Raw genomic sequence first — 21,364 nt, forward strand, 5'->3', positions numbered from 1 at the left:
ATTTTCAAGATAACTTAAAGGAAGAATCGCCCTCCGGAAATAAATAAGCCACAGGTAGGGAAAGATCGGGGGCCTGGACCAATGCTGGGAGGAGGGCAATAGGCTAGTTCCCCACTGTCCACTGGTGTAGACACTCAACCCTCTGGATGGCCCAAGACAGGAATTTTGTGTTTTGTTCACTGATGTATCCCCAATGCCTGACACTCAATAAATATGCACCTAATGGAAAAACATAAATCACGTTTATGGAGGTTTTTAATGACCTGGGAAAATATTTTTGAAATTATATTAAGAAAAAGATTAAGAAACAAAACCATGGTATGTACACAGGGAGAAAAAGCTAGAAGGAATTACATGAAAGTATTAACTAGCTATAGCTGAGTGGTAAAATTATGGGTGGCCTTTCTTATGTTTTTTAGCAAAGTAATTTACCAATTACAATTCCTTAAACAATAACAACAACAATAATAAAAAGAGGGAACAAAAAAGCACCATGCAGCATGGTTTGGAAAGCAGTTAATTGTCTTGTAGACATTCCTGAGGCCTGTGGGAAGAAGTCAGCCTGGGCCTGCAGGGGTTAACCCCAAGCTGGGGTCAGGAAGGAGGGAAGGATCCACCCTCAGACTTGGTCAGATTTGGGATCCTCTAGCCCCTTGAACTTGAACTCCAGAGACCATGTGAGAAGGTGATACTAGGGGTTGGATTGTGACCCCCAAAGAAGACATGTTGGAGTCCTAACCCCTAGTACTTCAGAATGTGATCTTATTTGAAAATAGGGTCTTTACAGAGGTAACCGAGTTAAAATCAGGTCCAATATGACACCAATATAACTGGTGCCCTTATAAAACGGGGAAATCTGGACATATACAGACACAGACACGAACAAGAATGCCATGTTAAGGTGAAGATGAGATTAGGGTGATGTTTCTACAAGCCAAGGAATGTTGAAAATTGCCAACAACGACGAGAAGCAAGGAGGGAAGCCTGGAGCAGATTCTCCCTCATGGGCTCAGAAGGAAACAATACTGTCGACACCTTAACCTTAGACCTCCAGCTTCTAGAACTGTGAGACAATAAATTTCTGTTGTTTAAGCCCCCATAAATGTCTGTGGCATTTTGCTCTGGCAGCCTGAGTCGACTAACACAGTGAAGGAAAGCCTGCCTTGGAGTCAGGTCACAGGGAGACCTCGGCATGTCACTTGTCTCTCTGGGACTCAGTCTACTTACCTGGAAAATGGGAGACCTGGCCTAAAGCAGTGGGTTTCAAACTTGGTTTTCACTCTGGAATAAAATCTTACACAGGTAAAACCTTCACTCTGGAATAAAATCTTACCAAATATAAAAGGTAAAAAGAAACCCTGTTCAGATAGAAGTCTGCTCGGGATCTCTCATGCTCTCTGCAGGACAGCCTTTGAAAACCACAATCTCAGATCATCTGTAAAATCCCTATCAGTGCTCCATTCTAAGAATCTCCAAACACAAAAGCCACCAGCTAGGATCACTGAGCATCTTGCTTGCACCCAAGCCCAGGCTGGGCACTGAGGATCCAGCCCTTGCCTTCCAGTGGCTGTTCATCTTGGTGTAGAGGTGAGACTAACACCCAGCAAACTAGCCAGGACACCCTCTCCCTCGTAACAGCTACAGCTGCAGACAGGTCACCTGATGCTCTAAATCCGCCACATCTAAATTTATCTTGCCCTCCAAGGACAAGCAGATGCTGTGCCTTATCAGAGCACGGCAAGTGGCAGAACGACATACATGACGTGCCCTTATCACCCCAAGGACGAGAATGACGTCTGTAGAAAGACTTGGCTCACCTGGCGATGAAACCAAGCGCTTACGTGCCAGTCTGGAAGGCCTGAAGGGGACCAGGTCATGCAGACCCTTGGGTGGGGTGAGACCTGTCCCAGGAGCCCATACTCCTTTCCAGACCCTGATGCGAGCCTGGCAATGCCAGGGAACCTGTAGCCCTTGAACAGGAACGAGCAGAAAAGCAGGCTGTTTTGCAGCACAGCATGGACTAGCCCCTGTCACATCTCTGGGAAAGGACCCCGGCTGCCCATTCCACTCAGTGGACATCGACGATGTGCAGGCAGGAGACCACCGTGGGCTGGATGAGGGGGACCCCGCCAGTGAGAGCGCAGAGCTGAGCAGCCCAGGAGGAGGCTGGAGACTCCAGGGATGGGGTCCAGGGTCAGGCTGAGCCGATCCAGGCTTGGGCTTCCCCCAAAGCCTTGCAGGATTGAAGGCCCTGAGACCCTACCTGCTGAAGGCAACAGGGTGGCTCCTGCCTGCCAGCATCCCAGCAGAACCGGGCAGGAGCCACACAGCCACAGTCCTGCTGGATCTGCAAAGACGGAGAGACTCTGACCATCTTCTCGGAGACCACAGACTCATCAGGGGACCCAAAATCAAGTAGGAAAGAGGGCAATGGTGTCACCAATCCCACTGCCCCACTGTGGAACCAGGCAGCAAATTCCGTATTTATTCATTCAACTTTCACTTACACAAATAACTCGCCAATTCATTCTCCTTTAAAAAAAAAAAAAATCACCTTACAGATAAAGTTAATATCCCCTCTGACCTCTATGCCTTCCCCAGGGATAACCTTTATTAGTGCTCTGGGGTGCAACCTTCCATATGTCCCTGCAAAGAAACCTACAAGGTCAGGGATCTGGGCACAGTGTGATGCCATCAGCTTCCACAGGTGTGCTGTGGGGCTGAGGGGAAGAAGGAGGGCTGAGGGCTGCAGGGATATCAGGGTGGCCTCCGGGAAGGGGAGGCCAGAGGCAGGGGCTCAAGGAAGGGTAGGTTTCAAATGATCCCAAGGCTGGAGTCCCTGGGGCACTGGACCCACGAGATGTCAGCGCAGAAGCAGTTAGCCACATTCATCGTTTGCAGCCAATTCGGCTTCTTTGGGAAACTCTAAAGCCCTCCCCAAGGGCCTTCAGCCTTTGCCACACACCACTAGCACCATGATGATGATGGTGACAAGGATGGCTTCTTCTAGGCACTCTGCTGGCCCTCCCAACAGTTCTACCAGGTTGGTAATAGTGTCTCCCATTTGATAGACAAAGAAACGACAACCCAGAGAAGTTAAGCAACCTGCCCCATGTCACACGTCTGGGAGCAGCAGAGCCACCGTTTGACCTTAATGCCAGTGACTTTCCACAAGACGACCCTGCTTCTGCGGCCAATGGTACAGCTCCTGGGCCTGCAACAATGCCCAGCACCCAGCAGGAGCTCAACAGATATTTGTAGGCTGACTTCTTGTTCAAAGACCATGAGCAATGCTGGGTAAATAGTCAAAACTAGGCTAGTTCAAGGCATCTTCACATTATTACAGTATTTTGCTTTTTCTTCTTAAAGGTTAAAAGTCTCCATTTTCTTCCAGGAATCCCCCATAGCCTAGAGCTTCTGCTCCTGGAAAGAGTTAAGACTTTGGCAAGACGCTGTCCCACAAGGCAAATGAAATCTCTCCCGTCCCGTCCATCGGTGAGTGTACAGGGCACCGCGGCAGCTACTTGCTGCGAACAGCTTCCTGGTAAATGTTAGCCTCACCAGGGGGTGGGGAGGGGCCTTGATTTATTATATAGCTTTTGGACAGTTCCTACAGAAATATTGCCAAACAGTGGAATAACCAACTCTTTCACTCATACTCTTTTTTTTTTTAATGAAAGAAAAAAGCATGCAATGAGCCTGAGCTAAATAAATAAAAATGCCACACTTTTTGCCCAACAGAATTTTCTGCGTCACTGAGAAATATTTGCAGACCTCAACAATCTTTTATCTTCACAATGACGTTCCAGCCTTCCAAGTTTTGGACATTCTGAGAACTTCTTTGATTTGGACCCTCTAATTATCTTACAATTAGCTTACTAACGAATGCCATTATTTGATGTTTCATCAAGCAGATATCAAAGAACGCTTCTCCCACGATCTGTCTGCTCCCCTCTGGGACTGTCTAAAATCAGTTACTCATATCTGGGGCTCACACTGGAAGTAGATGCATGTGGCAAGGACTCTCTGTCTTAATACTCGTTACTGCCAATCCCAGTTATGGTTTCCAGGCTGAGGAGGAGGGCAGCATCCATTCATTCAGTCACTTCATCCATCCATCATCCACCCATCCATCCATCCACCTACTCACTGTGCCACCGATGGAGACCCCAAGATGGAGAGCACGTGGTCCATGCCCCCAGGGAGCTCACACAAAGAGATGCCCTGGGAGGCTCAGAGTGACGTCACTTCCTCCAGGGAAGTTCCTGACGGGTGGAAGACCCTCCACGCTATTATCTAGCTTGGCAACCTGTCCCTCCATCATGGACCTTTCTCAGAATTTGTTATCACCTCTTTATTTCTGCCAGTCTCTTGGGTTCAGCCATGAGTGAGCTCGGGGGGCGGGGGGCAGGAATCAGGCCTGTTTCCCCAGTGCACAGCATATCTTAAGTGCTCAATAAACACTTGTTGAATAAGCAAATGAACATGCTACCCATACTTAGAAGATAAAAGAAAGAAAGAAGAGACAGAAATGTCTATCCCTCCGAGTACCTACTGAGTTTCTCTGCTGTGGGTACTGGCTGGGGGCTGATGCCAAAATGTTTATAAAGTCAATATGATACTGGGGAGTGGAGAGCTGCAGCTCAGGATCAGGGGCCTGGACTGTCCTGGGCAGGTCACTTCTCCTCTTGGAGCCTAACAGGCTCTGAAATTCCAACTCAGGTCTGAAAGGGGTGGCTAGACGAGATGCTCTCTAGTTCCTTGAGTCGAGAATTCCGTCAAAGCCTAACATCACTGTGAGAATTACTCCAGTTGCAGCCTCAGGGGAAACGGGCCTGGATCAGGAGCCACCAGGGCACCTGCCCCTCTGAGTTGCTCATCATCTAGCAGGGAGTGGGGGAAGGGAGACAAAGCAGATGCTTTCTAAGGTGCCTCCTAAGTCTGAACTGTTATGACTTTAAACCACTGGCTAAATTAAATGTGGGTATGGCAAGCATATGTCACAGAATTTTTAAACAGAGCCCTCGTTTCCAATATTTCACTTCATTCATTCCTTCATTCACTCTCCCAACGTTTAGTGAACCCCTATTGTGTGCCAGACACTGTTCTAGTGGTGACCCACACAAGACACAGTCAGTATTGTCATGGGACATCCAGTCCAGTAAGGGAGAGAGAAAATACACAGGTCAACAACTAAACAAAGGATGACGGCAGCTGGGGGCGCAGGTCAAGAACATGAATAAACAGCACAGTGTGAAAGACAGCAATTAGAGGGCAAGTATAGTTCCTATCTAAAGGCTGGTTGGGAAGGCTTTTCTATGGAGGCGATATCTGAACTGAGACCTAAAGGCCCCCTAGAAGAAGTGTGGGGAAGAGCATTCCAGACAGAGGACAGCAGGGGCAAAGGCTCCAGGCTACAGACAAGCTTGGGGTAGTCAAGGGACAAAAGGGCAACCAGCACGGCAAAGTGAATGGAGGAGGAGGGAGTGACTGAGACAAAGGTGAGGGCCGGCTCACATAGGACAGGGTAGGAAGGGCATTGCCAGGAGGTCCATGGATAGGATTCAGGGGGTCTGTGAACTTGGATGGAGAAAAATGTCATCTCTCTCTTCACCAGCCTCTAACTGGAAATGAGCACTTCACTGAGTCACAAATGTTGACAACAACCCACAGTAATGTTAGCGGTGCTGGGACTTGTCGACGACAGAAATCTCAGACCCATTCATATCACCATCATTGCAGATATCTGGAAATATCACTTACGCTCTCACTAATTCAAAATTACAGTAGCTATTAGACCAGCTGCTGGGCCTTATTAAAGTATTCACAAGAAAGCACATATACTTCAAGATCATAACATTTTAAAGTATCTAATAACTATTTGAAAAGAACTGGTTTCCTTTGCAACCCTGCGTCTTTTATTTTCTGTATGTTAAAGCACTATTCTGAGAAGGGATCCCTAGGCTTCACGCAACGACCAAAGAGCTCATAAGCCGCGGTGAGAAGTTTGTCTTTTATTACAGGTGGGAGGAGCTGCTGCAGCGGTTTCAGCAGGGGACCCAAGGGGTGCCGTTTTCATTTCTCAGAATCCCCCTGGCTGCTGGGGGAGATGGCCTGTGGTTGTCAGGGCAGTGCTGGGGGCGAGAGAGGGTGTGGCTTTAACAGACCACTGTTCTGGCCAGTCAACGGGGTCCTTGTGGTCTCCGTCCTCCCCTCTGATCAAGAGCCTTCCCACGGGGCCCTCTGGGCCCATAAGGGCCTCATCACCCTGGCCCAAAGCCTGCTCTGGGACATCCTCCCAAAGAGCTTCAGAAAGTGAGCTCATGTGTCCACAAGAAAAATAAATGTGGCATTTGCCACTGTTTGGTTTGTATATTGGTCTAGAAAAGAAATGAGATTTTTATTTAAGAAAGCCTTCCAGCAGGACCCCAGCAGAGGCTGGGCAAACACCAGGGCGACGGACTGTAAACACACAGGAAGGCCCGAGCCCTGGGGCCGGTCCCCACGAGCTGCAGCCCCTCGGTTTATGGCGGCCTTCCTGTTTTCCCGGCCTCTCTTCACACTGCACTCATACACAGAGTCTTTTCAATCCCTCTAGGAGAACAGAAGAATTCATTTTCACACGCCAGCGTGCACGTTTCTCTCACCCTCCCAGGGGAGGGGACCCTGACAAGAGGCCCGTTTATGGACCTTGATGGACAGATGGGGATGGGGCCCATGGGGTGGAATCCACGGACATAGAAAAGCTCAGAGGCGAATCCTAGGCTCCAGGGGGTCCCCCGTACCGGAAGTGACGAGGGTGCGGCCGGGCCAACTGGAAGGAGAGAGGCATTTGGGGCCCTTCTGGGGCAATGCCTGGAGGCCCCATGGGGAGCAGGGTAGAGTGGGGGGCACTGAGAGTTGGTGTCAGGGACTGAACCTCGGCAGAACTCGCTCACCTCCAAGTAACAGGATCTGTGTGTCAGAAAGGAGAGACGTGGAGAGGGAGGGAGCCCTGGGTCTCTGAGTCTGGCATTAGAATAGGTGAAAAGAAAGGTAGACAGTGAGGCGTCCACATTGCTGGAGTGAACTGTGGCCGAAGTGTGACCGTTCTGGAGGGGCCAGCTCAGCTCAGCTGTCCTTTTCCCAGGCTGCTGGCTAGAGAGAACAGAATTTTTTTTTTGGAGGGGGTGTCTTTTCTTTTGCACCCATTGGCATCTCCGGGTAGTGAGTTTCTCCAGCACCTGGTCCCTGGGATTTAACGGAGGCAAAAAAGAAAAGCCAGGAGCCCACTGGCACATCATTCCTCACATCCTGAGATCGCAGCCAGTCTGCCTCTTCCTCCATTTTTAGGAATCTTCTTTTGTTTTCTTTTTTAAATGCTTGTTTTGTTTTTATTTTATTTATTTATTTATTTATGGCTGTGTTGGGTCTTCGTTGCTGTGCACGGGCTTTTCTCTAGTTGCGGCGAGCAGGGGCTACTCTTCGTTGCGGTGCGCGGGCTTCTCACTGAGGTGGCTTCTCTTTGTTGCAGAGCACGGGCTCTAGGCGCGCGGGCTTCAGTAGTTGTTGCACGAGGGCTCAGTAGTTGTGGCTCACGGGCTTAGTTGCTTCGCAGCATGTGTGATCTTCCTGGACCAGGGCTCGAACCCGTGTCCCCTGCATTGGCAGGCCGATTCTTAACCACTGTGCCACCAGAGAGGTCCCTTTAGGAATCTTCTTATATTTTTTTATATGTGACGTCCAGAGCTCTGGACTGCCCATGGTCGGGGGGATAGGAAACCGCATCCGCTCCACGTTGTCTGGAACTGGAAGTCCTATAGTTGACGTTTGTGTTTTCCATTTTCAAGAGACACATGAATCAAATATAGAAAAATATTAACATTTCTTTAATCCAGGTGGCAGGTACAAGAATGTTCCTCATATGACTCTCAACACTCTTCCATTTATTTAAAACACTGCAGAAGCTCAGTGTTCACTCCTTCATACCACTTCATTCATTCTTTCCTTCACTCGTTTATCCAACTATTGTGCTCCTCCTGTAAGCAGGCACCAGGCACATGGTGGTGAATTTAAAAGATCCTTCTCGAGGAGATTTTCGCACTTGAGGGGCAAACAGACATCCAGTAATAACTGGGGGTGGGAGGTGGGGAGGTGGGAGGTGCCCTGACAAAAGGGCAGGATGCTTTGAAAGACCCTGGCCAGGAGCTAATTTTAATTCTCTGAGGAGGTGGCCTTCAGAGCTGGCTGGGTCCTGAGGACCATTCCAGACACCACCACCTGCAGGCAGTTAACCCAAGGCAGAGAAGCAAATGGGCTCCACCTGCCCGCCCCCTGCCAGGTGATACTGGTCCTCACGCAGTTACCCTGCCTCTCTACACAGCTCCCCACTTTGGAGGGTCCTTTCCTCCTATTTCAAGTTCTCTCTTCCAAATCAACACCTCAGAAGGGTCTCTGGGATCAGCCCTATGGCTCCGAGGTTGAGTGGGAGCCATTCCTGGGCCTGTTGAGAAAAAGCTGGGCTCAGCATCCAGGAGAGGCATGTGGTAGCTGGTGAACGTGCTCGCCCTGGACCAAGAGGATGGAGAAGAGGGTCTGGTTCCCCAGGGGTGTGCGGAGACCACGGCATCTGAGCTCCCCACCCCTCCCCACCCCTAGGCCCTACTCTCTCCAGGCCTAAAGAACCAGATGGCCCCAGGAGGGTGGCGGCAGATTGCAGGGACTCTCCTTCCTCTCCCCTCTCTGAAGGCTACTTGTGAGTCGTCGGTGGCAAAACCCTCCCCGACATCCTCCCAGCCCCAGAAGAAGAGCCCATCTTCTCTCCCCCCGCTGCCCCACGCACCTCCAGATCAAGGGCAAACTCGGGCACCCCCAACACAAGAGCGGCCCAGCAGAGTGGGAGCTGCTGTGCATTCCAGGAAGAAAGTCAAGCGCTAAGGGGGGTGGTCCCGGGCTCCAGCGAAGCCCTTCACACACCTGGTCTCACCGGACTGGGCTCATGAGCACTGTTTTCAGCTGAGGAAACTGAGGCTCAGCAAGATTAAGTAGCTTGTCAGGTGGCTGGAGAGCGGGTGGGGTTTGAACCCAAGTCGGCCTGGACCCAGAGGCCCTGATCTCTTAGGCCCCCTGCACTCTCAGCCCCAAGAACAACGTGGGGACTCCGACCTGAGGTTTTAAGGACGGAAGGTGGGTCTGAGGTCATTTCCCCACCACTCGGCACCCTACTTCTTCCCTGCTCACATCTGCCTTTGTGGGATGCACGTGGCTCCCTTCCACTTCATAAACACCAATTAAGGGAGCTCCTCCTCCGTGCTGGGCATGTGGGGCACACAGAGGGAACAGGTCACCTGCTGTCACAGCAGAACGGAAGGATCTGGAGGGGGGCGCCCGGCGAGAGGACTGAGCAGGCCTGGGACGGCATGTGAGTCCCACCTGGCCTGGGGAGCTGGCGGAGGCCAGGCCACGCGGAGAAGCCATTCAGAAAAGCTAAACGGCCACGAGTGGCCTCACGTCCCACAGCAGGCGCAGGGCAGTTCACCCAGTGCCCCGGGCAGAAGTCTCAAGAGCAGCTGGGCCTGCGGAGTTCTGGGTAACAGCATCATCCCATACGCGCGCTCAAAGGATCTGAGTGTAATAAACACAGCATGGCGCATCCGTGACCTCTAGCAGTCAGGAGCAGATAAGACGCCTTCATGCAGCAAGCGGGAGTGCCCCGCCCTGGGCACAGAGGGGAGAAGGGCCAGGGCTCCCACCAGCACAGAGAGTCCTCGTCCAGCCCCCCAGCCTCCTCACCACAGCCGTGTTCGGAGCGGGGCCGGGGACAGACCCTCCTTGTGCATTTGGCTGTGCCAGCCCCTAGGGAGACGAGCGCCCTCTGCTCTTGGAGCTGCCTGGCCGCATGGGTGCCGAATAAAGAGGACAGGGCTGTGCACTGAGCAGGGCAGCTCCTCGGTGAGAACCCACATCCCTGGCAGCAGGGAAGGGGAGCCCAGAGGCTCACCACCCCACCTCAGCTCCCAAAGCTGCTTCCTGAGGGCAGGACCCACGGGCCCCAGGAAGGAAGGGCGGAAAGCTACGTGGAGTGGGGGGGTGGGGCGCTCAGGGCCAGGTGTGGCCCACCTCCACCGCCCTCCCACAAGCTGTGCAACTTTGGTCCAATTACAGAATCTCTCTGTGCCTTGGTTTCCCCAGCTGAAAAGTGGAGTAAAATAACAGCCTCAAAGGGTAATCGGGAGATAATCCTGCCCGGCACACACCAAATACTCGACGAATGTTGGTTGCATCTTTATATCAATTAGCAAAGGCATCAGCTTGGAGCGCCTACCTGGCATCACTTTACTGCATTAATCGATTTGTACCTGACTCACCGTTCAGACGGTTCCAGTTAACGGGCCGCTTGCTCCCCTCTCCGTCCCCCCCCCGTGCCCCCTCGAGGCAGGAGAGCTTACCTATGGTCCTTCGGAGGTCTTCACACTGGCTAATGTGAGGGAACTTCAGGATTTCCTTCCACTTCTTGCTTTTCCCCTTGCGCTTTCCTCCGCCCCCTGCAGAGATGGGGGAGAAAGATGGGGAGCTGATGCTGGTGTTGTCCAAGGCTCCAGAGCCTGTGTCCCAGCCCAGTGAGCCTGTGCACGGCTTCCTGGCTGGGAGACAGGGACGCGCCCCCTCCCCAGTCGGCATCAAGCCTGTGTGTTCTTCCCGCAGGCTCGCCCGGGCCTGGGCCCCCGCCACCACCAGCAGCAGCGGTCCCTCCCATCCTCCACGCCTGCACCCACACCGGGCACCCTGTTCTTCCTCGGCGTCTCCCACGGCTGTGCAGCCCTGCCGGGTGCTTGGTGTTCGCCCCAGACTCGACCACAACCTTCCGATGGCAGGGGCCAGGGCTGTCAGCCTGGGAAATCCTGGTGAAATGGATTCACAGGCGGGTGGACTGCAGCCCCCTCACCACCTCATTTTACCCCTTGTTTCCTGGGGAGAGTCCCCATCCCCAGCTGGAGGCCAGGTGTCGGGGACAAGGACTTCAACTCCCACTTGTCCAGGGTAGCCCCTTCTTCTCCCGCCTCATGAACCCCAGGGTCTCAGGGGATGCATTTCTCAAGGCTGGAAGGACTCCTGAAGGACCCCCGTCAGGCCTTGCATCCTGCCCAGTGTGCACACGTAATGAACACGCACACGCTAGGGACACACACGCAATGGATATGCACACATGATAGACATACAAACACAATGAACACACATCTAACAAACACACACAATGAACACGTACATGCAATGAACACATGGCGCCACCTAAGGCGCACACACAGGTGTTCCCATCAGCCCTGCCACACCTTATCCGTGGACAGATGTCAGAACGCTCAGGTGTGCAAACGGCAAGGGGGGGGGCGACTCCAGCCTACGTGTCCCTGAGCCCACCACCATTTGGAACTTGGACCTGGAGGCACCTCTGTGTCACGTGGCCAGGACCGCGCCAAGAACCTGAGATGCCATCGTCTGCCCACTGCCCCCAGAGTGGCCCTTAAATTCCACTGGTCAGTAACTCACCAAAGATCACATAGTCCTTTAGGTCCCTCAGCGTCTCGGAATTTTAAGGGCTTCTTATCCCCCTTCATGTGATCACCACCTCAAATACCCGTGAAGTTTGGGGCCAGTTAAAGAGACGCCAGATCTTGGCCAGGCCCTCAGCACCCCGGATGCTCCCCCCAGCCTCTGACCCCCAGAGAGGATCTGGGCAGGGCAAGGCCCCTTTCTTCAGCCAGCCAACCCAGGGACACCCGGAGGAGCTCGGATCTGGGCCCGCCCCTGGTCCAGCGTGTGCCGGCGCTGGCACAGAGCTGATCTCAATAAAGGGAGATTCCCAACTCATCCAACTGCCCTGCAAAGCTGAGGCCACCTTCCTGAACAGCAAGTGGGTGGGCTTCTGAGGATGGGACCAGGACCCCCACCCGGGGGGCCAGGAAGGAGGGGAGGGAGCTGACGGCAGAGGCCCAGGACACGGTCCATTTCCCAGCTCTCTGCTCGTTCTGTCTTCAGCCCAGCCAACCAGCCCCAGCCCCCTCTGCTCAAGCCTCCACAAAGGTCAAAGGCCCCAGCTTCCAAGGAACAAAACAAATGTGTATGGGGCTCACGTTGTGGCCAGACACTGTTTGAACATTATCTTACTTAATCCTCAGAATGACTTGTGGAGGAGGAAATCACTGGGCATATCACAGATGTAGAAACAGACGTCCGACGTTGCGTAACTCACCAGGGGATGGCCTGTCCGACTCCACTGTGCTCTTTGCTCCAGCGGCACCAACACACCATCACACGTCCACACACACCTCACAGCCCTTCTGCTGCCCTGCCCTGGTCCCCGCTCTAACTCTCCCAGGCATAACTATTACTATTGCCACTTGACAGACAAGGAAACTGAGGCACAGGGAAGAAAGAAGCAAGTCACCTATAGCCCCACAGCTCACAAATGGCAGGGCCAAGACCCCAGCCTGAGCAGAATCCAGACCCTATAGGCATTCACGCTCACCCTTCTGTCTATAAAGCTCCCTTTCGGGAGCACCGAAAGCAAAGGAAGCTCCCAGGTATCAGAGAGGAAGCTGGCATCGGACCTCAGAAGTGATACGGCATCCGGTAGGAGGAAACAGAACTCCAATCTCTCCAGCTGAGGCCCAAGCCACCGGGAAGAGACGCCACCCCGGGCCCGAGGCCTGAAGAGCTGCTCTGTTGGACCCACGTGCGGCTTGTTGGTTTGTTTGCCTGTTCATTGAACCCGGTGTCAAGATTTAAACGTGGAGATGTTACATATGAATCCAGATTTGGGACTTCTCTTCCTGCATTTCTCTTCCAGGATGAGCTGGAGCTGGGCGGCGGCTGCCCCTGTGGACAGGACAGTGGCCTCCAGTCGGCAGCTGGCCCGGCCCCTGTAAAGGTTAGTTACGTGCATCCCCCGGGGAAGAGCCGCCGTCTCAAGAAATCAGCCAAGTCCGATGCTCCCATCCCCATCAGCTCCGGCTCTGAGGCTTAAAAGGGCCATGAGAACTCATCTAACCATAAACAAGACCAAAAGACAACCCTCAGATGGGAGAAAATATTTGCAAATGAAGCAACTGACAAAGGATTAATCTCCAAAGTTTACAAGCAGCTCATGCAGCTCAATAACAAAAAAACAAACAACCCAATCCAAAAATGGGCAGAAGACCTAAATAGACATTTCTCCAAAGAAGATATACAGACTGCCAACAAACACATGAAAGAATGCTCAACATCATTAATCATTAGAGAAATGCAAATCAAAACTACAATGAGATATCATCTCACACCAGTCAGAATGGCTATCATCAAAAAATCTAGAAACAATAAATGCTGGAGAGGGTGTGGAGAAAAGGGAACTCTCCTGCACTGCTGGTGGGAACGTGAATTGGTACAGCCACTATGGAGGTTCCTTAAAAAACTACAAATAGAACTACCATATGACCCAGCAATCCCACTACTGGGCATATACCCTGAGAAAACCATAATTCAAAAAGAGTCATGTACCAAAATGTTCATTGCAGCTCTATTTACAATAGCCCAGAGATGGAAACAACCTAAGTGCCCATCATCGGATGAATGGATAAAGAAGATGTGGCACATATATACAATGGAATATTACTCAGCCATAAAAAGAAATGAAATTGAGCTATTTGTAATGAGGTGGATAGGCCTAGAGTCTGTCGTACAGAGTGAAGTAAGTCAGAAAGAGAAAGACAAATACCGTATGCTAACACATATATATGGAATTTAAGAAAAAAAAATGTCATGAAGAACCTAGGGGTAAGACAGGAATAAAGACACAGACCTACTGGAGAACGGACGTGAGGATATGGGGAGGGGGAAGGGTAAGCTGTGACAAAGCGAGAGAGAGGCATGGACATATACACACTACCAAACGTAAAACAGGTAGCTAGTGGGAAGCAGCCGTATAGCACAGGGATATCAGCTCAGTGCTTTGTGACCGCCTGGAGGGGTGGGATAGGGAGGGTGGGAGGGAGGGAGACACAAGAGGGAAGAGATATGGGAACATATGTATATGTATAACTGATTCACTTTGTTATAAAGCAGAAACTAACACACCATTGTAAAGCAATTATACCCCAATAAAGATGTTAAAAAAAAGAAAAGAAAGAACTCATCCAGTCTGCACCCCCTGTGCCCCCATTGATTCCCACACTATTTGTTCCCAGATCTGGCTGGGATTAAGCACTTTTGTGTGTGTGGTAAAATATACATAACAGAAAATGCATCATTTTAACCATCTGTAGGTGTGCAATTCAGTGGCATTAAGCACATTCACATTGTTGTGCAACCGTCACCACCGTCCATCTCCAGAACTCCATCATCCCAAATGGAAACTCTGTACCCATCAAACACCAGCTTCCACTCCCTTCTACCCCTGGCAACCACCTTTCTACTTTCTGTCTCTCTGATTGGACTACTCTAGGGACCTTACGAGTGACATCGTACAAGATGTGCTCTTTTGTGACTGGCTGGTTTCACTTAGCATGATGCCTTCAAGGTACATCCATGCTGTAGCAAGTGTCAGATTTCACTCCATTTTAAGGCTGAATAATACTCCGTTGTGTGCATACAGCACATTTTGTTTATTTGTCTGTTGATGGATACTTGGGTTGTTTCCACCTTTTGGCTATCGTGAATACTGCTGCTCTGCATATCTGAGTCCCTGCTTTCAATTCTTTTGGGTATATGCCTAGGAGCAGAATTGCTGGATCATATGGTAATTCTATGTTTCCCTTTTCTGAGGAACTGGTGAAGCCCTCTTGACAATACAGACTCCCAGGCTGCACCCCATCAGCCTGAGCCCCAACTCTCTGTGATCGGAACCCAGGAGTCGGGCTACGTAAAAGGCTCCCCAGGCGATTCTTAGGTAGCCAGTCTATGGCAACAGGAGTCTATTTAAGACACACACACACACACACACACACACACTTTTTTATAGGTTAATTTATCCATTAAGAAAATTAACACCAAAAACTTTAAAAATAAAGAAAATGAACAAAATTCATTAATTCATTAAACCAGTATGTGTGGAGCATCTAGTAAATGCCGAGCACTATGCAGGTGCTGGGACATGGGGACAGGCAAGACAGACGGGGTGTCACCCTCTTGGGACTTCCTTCTTTGGGTGCCCGATCTAGTAAGGAAGACAAACATCAAAGGCTTGATTTCAGTGGTTCTCAACCCCTGGGCAATTTGTCCTCCAGGGGACATTCGGCAGTGTCTGGAGATATTTGGAGTTGTCACAACTGGATGAGGGTGCTACCAGCATCTAGCAGGTAGAGGCCAGAGATACAGTTAAACCTTGTCTAATGAGCAGGACAGCACCCCACAACAGAGAACAATGTGCTCAAAGTGTCAATAGTGCTGCATCGGAGAAATGCTGCTTTATTTAATGACCATTATGACCAACACTCAGAAGGAGTGCGAGGTTTGGGAGAGACTCGCTAGTGATGGGGCCACAGTGGTGGTAGTAGGGAGGTGGCAAAGGTGAGTCAAGGCTGGAGGATATGACCCAGAGGCTGGAGTAATGAAGGGCCGGTGGGTACCACACAGCCACCTGGGGCTTCCTTCGTCCTTCTCCTCACTTCCTCATCCCCCAGAACAGGGCAGGGACTATGGCAGGCAAATCAATGCTCCTCCAAAGTATCCCTTAATCCCTGGCACCTGTGAATATGTTAGGTTATGTGGCAAAGGAAATTAAGGTTGCAGACTGAATTAAGGATAATGACAGGGACATTATCCTGGATGATTTGGGGGGACCCGATGTAACCAGAGTCCTTAATTGTGGAAGCAAAGGTGGGAGAGTCAGCTCAGAGTGATGTGATGTGCGAAAGACTAGACCAGCTGTTGCTGGCTTTGAAGAAGGAAGGGGCCACGAGCCAAGGAGTGCAGGCGACCGCTAGAAGCTAGACAAGCAAGAACACAGATTCTCGCCTAGAGCCCCCAGAAAGGAAAGAGCCCTGCCAACACCCTAGTTTTAACCCAGTGAGACCCAGGTCAGACTTCTGACCTCCAGAATTGGCCCCTCTGCCTGTTGAAGTCCTGCTCTTTCTTCAAGCCCCCAACCTTATGCCCCTTCCAGGGCTGCCCTTGAGAGGCAGATCCCTTGTCTGCCCACAGCCCTCTCCCAGCTCAGCCCAGACCTGCTCCATATCCTTCCAGAGGGTGGGGCAGCTAACACAACTGGCCTGGACAATTGCAAGCTTTTGTTAAGTTATGCTGACTGACTGGTTAAGTGAATATTTGCTTAGCACTGAACTAGATGCTACACGCTTGGTCCTCAATAAGGCAGTTACTAGCCCCATTTCACAGATGAGAAACCTGAGGCTCAGGGAGAGGAATTAATGGGGCCAATGGATGAACCACACACGCAAACGGGAGCATGTATCTTCTCCAACCCACACTGACTGGCAGCCACTTCCCGTCCTGAGCAGCCTTGGGCTTTATTTTCTTTACGAACCAGCCTACGGTTGCTCACAGTTTACCTTCCACAGGCTAAAAACGAGACGGCCAAGAGGACAGAGTGCCTACCTTCGTGGACGTCCAGCTCATTCCACGCTTAAAAGGGCAGAGCTGAGTGAGACCACTGGGGGTGCGGCTAGGCAGGTGGGGGCTGCATGGAGGAAGGGGGCCCCAGCCAGGGAGGGGATGCCAGCAACACAGGCTGGGAGCCAGACAGGAGGGCTCCTATCAGAGGTGAGAAGAGACCAAGATGTCAGGCTTGTGGACATGGGCTGAACTCTACCCACTCATGGCTCTGGGGAAGGCACCAAAGGACCAGGGCAGCAGGTCTCTCTCCTGGGTGGGTAAGAGTCCAAGCAAAACATGGAGAAAGGTGGGCGACAGGAAGATGCAGCCTCCAGAGAGGAAGTTGCTCACCAAATCACTTCTGCCTGCTCCAGCCCCCAGGGTCTCCCTCAGCTGCCAGCAATGGCCTCGCGCAGGTACACCCCAGATGGGCCGAGGGAAGTGTGATAAGGGGGTGGCAGGGCAGGAGGAGGGAGAGTGGCCAGCAGGAGGGCAAGTCCTAGCAGGGATGGAGCGCAGGACTTGGGGGAAGAAGCAAAGTAATAAAGAGCTACCGTGTCTTAAGCACGGGCCAAGTGCTCATAACAGGGTGAGCTACTGAGAAACGAACTGGCATTTCTTTTGCTCCTGTGGGTGCGCCCAGGGAAGAATGAAAAGATCATGCCAGAAAACTGCCATGAGAAAACTGTCACTGTGGGGGAAGAAACTGGCTGTTATTCTTGTTGCTTTTACTGTTTTCCAGGGAGGTGTTCGTGCTTTGAAGGCTGAGGACTGAAATGAGAACAATAGGGAGCCAGTAGGGTGGGGAGGCCTTTGCCCCTGCTGGATCCCAGGGACAAGGGGCCCTGAGCTGTGCGGGACCCAGGACCAGCCTGACACAGGGGAGTGGAAAAGCGCAGAGACCTCTCCTCCAAAGGACACTGACAGAATCGGCAACAGCAGTGACCGCGATGGTGTGAGGTCTTATTTGCTGGATTCCTTTGAGCCCTGGGGCTTCTCGTGCCATCCATGGAAGGGAGTGGGACAGACCTTTGCAAAACAATTGACCTTGAACTTCTCATCAATCTTACAGTATATCTGATTTGGAAGTTAGAGAAATGTGGCATTTCCTGTACTACCAGAGTCAGGGAGCTGTTTGTTAAGACACCCTCTCATTTAATCCTCACATCAACCACACAAGGTAGGTCCTCTTACTGGACCCATTTGACAGGTGAGAAAATAGAGTCTCAGAAAGGCAAGAACCTTGGCTCAAATCACTCAAGCGGTTTGTGTCACACACCCAGGCATCCTGACTCCTACTCTAATGTTCTCTTCTTCCCTGGTCAGAGCAAGGTTCCTTGGGGGAAGCTGAGAAAGGCTCTCTGCATTTGTTGGAAAGACCTTCCTTCACACCCTTGAATCAGTGGTTCCCAATGTGGTCCTTGGACCAGTTGCACCAGCATTACTGGGGAATTTGTCAGAAATGCAAAATCTTGGGCCCCACCTTAGATCTACTGAGTCAGAAACTCTGGGAGGGGGCTCAGTGGTCCGTTTTAATGAGCCTTCCAGGTTGATTCTGATGCACAGTCAAGTTTGAGAAAGCCCTTGAGCATCATGTGGGAAACGGGACGACGATAGGACCACTCTTTCTGGAAATTTCTCTCTCTGACTTATTTCTGCCCTGCCTACTTCTTTTCTAGATCTGAAAAAATTCACAGCAGTTTGGACCAATTTGGTGATCCTGGGGTCTGACTCTGACAAGAATCCCGGTCCCTGTCCCCTGCCTGGCGTGAGCATTCTTCTCACACGACGCCCATAAAACCACTTACCCGGCCACTCGCCGGTGTAGGAAGGCAAACTGGATGCGGACCCAACTGTTTCCAGAAATCCAGAGGGAGACACTGGAGAGAAGCTCACCAGTGGCCATGGGGGAACAGGTTGGTGAGATGGCCTCAGGGGCCCACCACACCCGGCACCAGGCCCAGGTCTGGCTCCTACGGAGCAGGCAGGACCCACCTCAAACCCCGCCCGAATCATCAGTGCACACACCCTATACTTCCTGGGTGCCTCTTCCCATTCTGACCTCTTCCCTTTGGACCTTTATTGTTCTCTGGAACCCAGAGAGAAGAGCATCACCCCTGGAGATAGGCACACTGGGATCCGGAGAGCACCTGATTCGTTTTGTGGGCCCTGAGGAAGTGGAAGCCGGTCTTCCCATGGACCACATCCTCCAGGACAGACTTGTCAACTCACACTGGAAAACTGTGTTGGTGAGTGCGGTTCTAACCAAGGTGAGCAGGAAGAGAGAATCATTTAAGCTGACCCACAAAGACAGGGATTATCACCAGGATCACTGGAGCCTCTAGGAATCCAAGGAGAGGCAGCCAAGAGCAGCTGGGTTTGTGGGAACAGGAAGGCTGTGGAGACACAGAGAACCCGGGGCTGGGATGTCTCTGCCTCTCACTCCGCCATGTGCCTCTCTGCAGACCACGCCAGGCTTACTCACCTGTTTGCATGGAACCCAATTGGCTGTTGTTGTATAACGAAGAAACTGACTTTGTCCCTGGCTCCTGGTAGGTGATCTCCCAGTCCTGGGAATTTTCCGAGTGATGGGGGTGTGGGTTTTATTCGTGGTGGGCCCCCGGAACCATACCCGAGCTCATGCTAAGGAGACGACTCAAGCTGGGGCTGGCCATGCCAGAATGACCAACCATGGGCTTAGAGAGTTGGGGCTTTGAGCCAAATGGTGGTACCCAAACTTCGGGGAGGGGAAGGGGGCTGGAGACTGGGTTCAAACACGTGGCTAATGATTCAATCAATCACGCCTAAGTAATGAAAAGTCCAATAAAAACTCTGGGCACCGGGCTTGGGTGCACTTCCTGGTTGGTGATCATACACTGGTGCCGGGATGGTGACGTGTCCCTAGCAGACCTTGCCCTATGCATCTCCCACTTTCGCTGGTTCAGATTTGTATCCTTTCGCTCTGATAAAACTGTAAATATAGCGCTCTCCTGAGCTCTGTGAGTCGTCCTAGTGAATCATCAAACCTGAGAGGGGTTGGGGGAATCCCCAAATTTTTAGCCAGTTAGTCAGAAGTATGTGTGGCCTGGGGACTCTCAAACTGGTGGCTGTGGTCTGAAGTGAGGGTGGTCTTGTGGGGACTGCGCTTCCTCTGCGGAGTCTTTGCTCACTCAGGGTAGTCAGTCTCAGAATGGTGTTGCAGCCGGCAGGCCCCAAAGCCCCCTCCCTGCCCATCTGTCAGAATCCTGAGCCTAGAGTCCCAAGGAGCAAATCTGATTGGCCAGCTCACCTTTTCTCTCCAGGCACGCCACATGTCGTGGGCCAGCCTAGGCTCTGAAATTACCCAATCAGCTCTGGCCCTTGTGGATGGGGCGAGACGGAGGGGCTGAGCGAGCTTTGCCCGTTCAGTGCAGAGGCCCCCAGGTGGTGCCAGATGTAACTAGAGGCAGCACAGGCGAAACCACAGAAACAGCTGCCCTCTCTTCCAAAACGGTTTAGGGCACTGCTGGTTAAAGGCACAAGGACACAGGATGGAGGGGGGCCCGGGCTACAGGGGCCCCAGGATTCCCAGCAGGGCCTCTTCCTCCTGTCACCTCCGAGCCCCTTCCTCGGAATGGCTTGTGGGTCACCAAGCTTCCAGGAGGCTGGGAAAGGTCATGTTAATGCCAGGGACCAAATCTGTTAGAAATTCAAATTGTGTTGTAAAGCAGGTCTTTAGACCACACATCTGCGGGCTGGGGGGTGAGAACCATGAAAACTGGAGGAGCTGCTCTCAGCGCATTTGGATCAAGGTCTGGGAGGGTCTCAAGCATCCTGGTGACTGACTGTACATGGGAAGGATCGCTCTCTGTGTTCCCAGCCACAGAAGCTGATGACTCAGCCACTCCAGCCGGTCAAGTGGAAGGCACTATGACAATTTTGCCTGTGACATCTGTGGAGCTAAAGAGTCTGTTCAATTCCTTTCTAACCAGGTGAGTTTTCAGGACTCAGTTTCCACAGCACTGCCAGCAGGGTTGGTTTTCCAGAAAATATCGCCACGGGGAGGCCGTGGCTGTTCTCAAAGGCCACAGGCAATGCGGAGGAGGCCAGTTTTCCTGGTGGGGTAGGTGGACCCTGTATCTGCTTGTTTCTATGCTCGCCTTCCCTGCCACCAATATTTCTGTCCCATCCACCTGGGCTCTGTCCCCTTTGCCATTGCCAGAGTGGCACCCGCAGCTGAAGCTGAAGAGGAGGGTGTATCTCACTGGTTCCAAGTCTCTTTTCATACAGCCCCAAACAAGGCAAGATCCCAATTATAGGGCCATTCGGGACTGCGTCACTGAGTGACTCAAGCCTTTTCAAAAGGGACGTGACTCCAGCCAAATGTACTTGAGGTGACCTCAGCCTGCAGGGGACTTTCTCCAACCCAATGCACTTGGCAACCACTGTGAAAGGGAGACGGGCCCACCCCTCTGGCCTCAGTTTCCTCACCTGGGATGGGAGGGGGAGGAGGGGGTGGGGGAGGGTGGTGCCAGGTCATGGCAGCGGAACCCTTTTTTTTCAAAAGAGTGTTTCTTTAAGATCGCATTAGTACAGATGAGAAGGGAGGGGATCGGGTGCGTGGGGCAAGGGGGATGGAGCTTGCAAACCCAGGGCCAGGGACCTCGTTCTATTTTTGTAGGTCTCACTTTCTAGAAATATCCAGTACCCACAGGGTCTCTGCCTCAGGACACCCTCTTCTGTGACGTTTCCTGGACGCCCCCTGCATCTAGTTGACTCCCCCCTCCATCCTCCCCTGTCCTCCACTCCTCCGTTACCCCACTGT

At 52.0% G+C, this 21,364-nt stretch overlaps 1 protein-coding gene across 2 annotated transcripts in view; it reads right to left on the reverse strand.

Moving 5' to 3' along the window:
* Positions 1–21,364, reverse strand: part of GRK5 (G protein-coupled receptor kinase 5) — a 221,310-nt gene that overhangs the window by 106,725 nt on the left and 93,221 nt on the right. Inside the window, exon 2 of one of the 2 annotated variants that reach the window (XM_082854559.1) lies at positions 10,428–10,523. The exons of the other annotated variant lie outside the window; for it this stretch is intronic. Coding sequence (XP_082710685.1) covers positions 10,428–10,523 — 96 coding nt within the window. The remainder of the gene's footprint in view (positions 1–10,427; positions 10,524–21,364) is intronic. 2 annotated transcript variants of the gene reach the window in all.

Source organism: Leucopleurus acutus, assembly GCF_964270905.1.
Source record: "Leucopleurus acutus genome assembly, chromosome: 14".
In the NCBI taxonomy this organism is placed as follows: domain Eukaryota; kingdom Metazoa; phylum Chordata; class Mammalia; order Artiodactyla; family Delphinidae; genus Leucopleurus; species Leucopleurus acutus.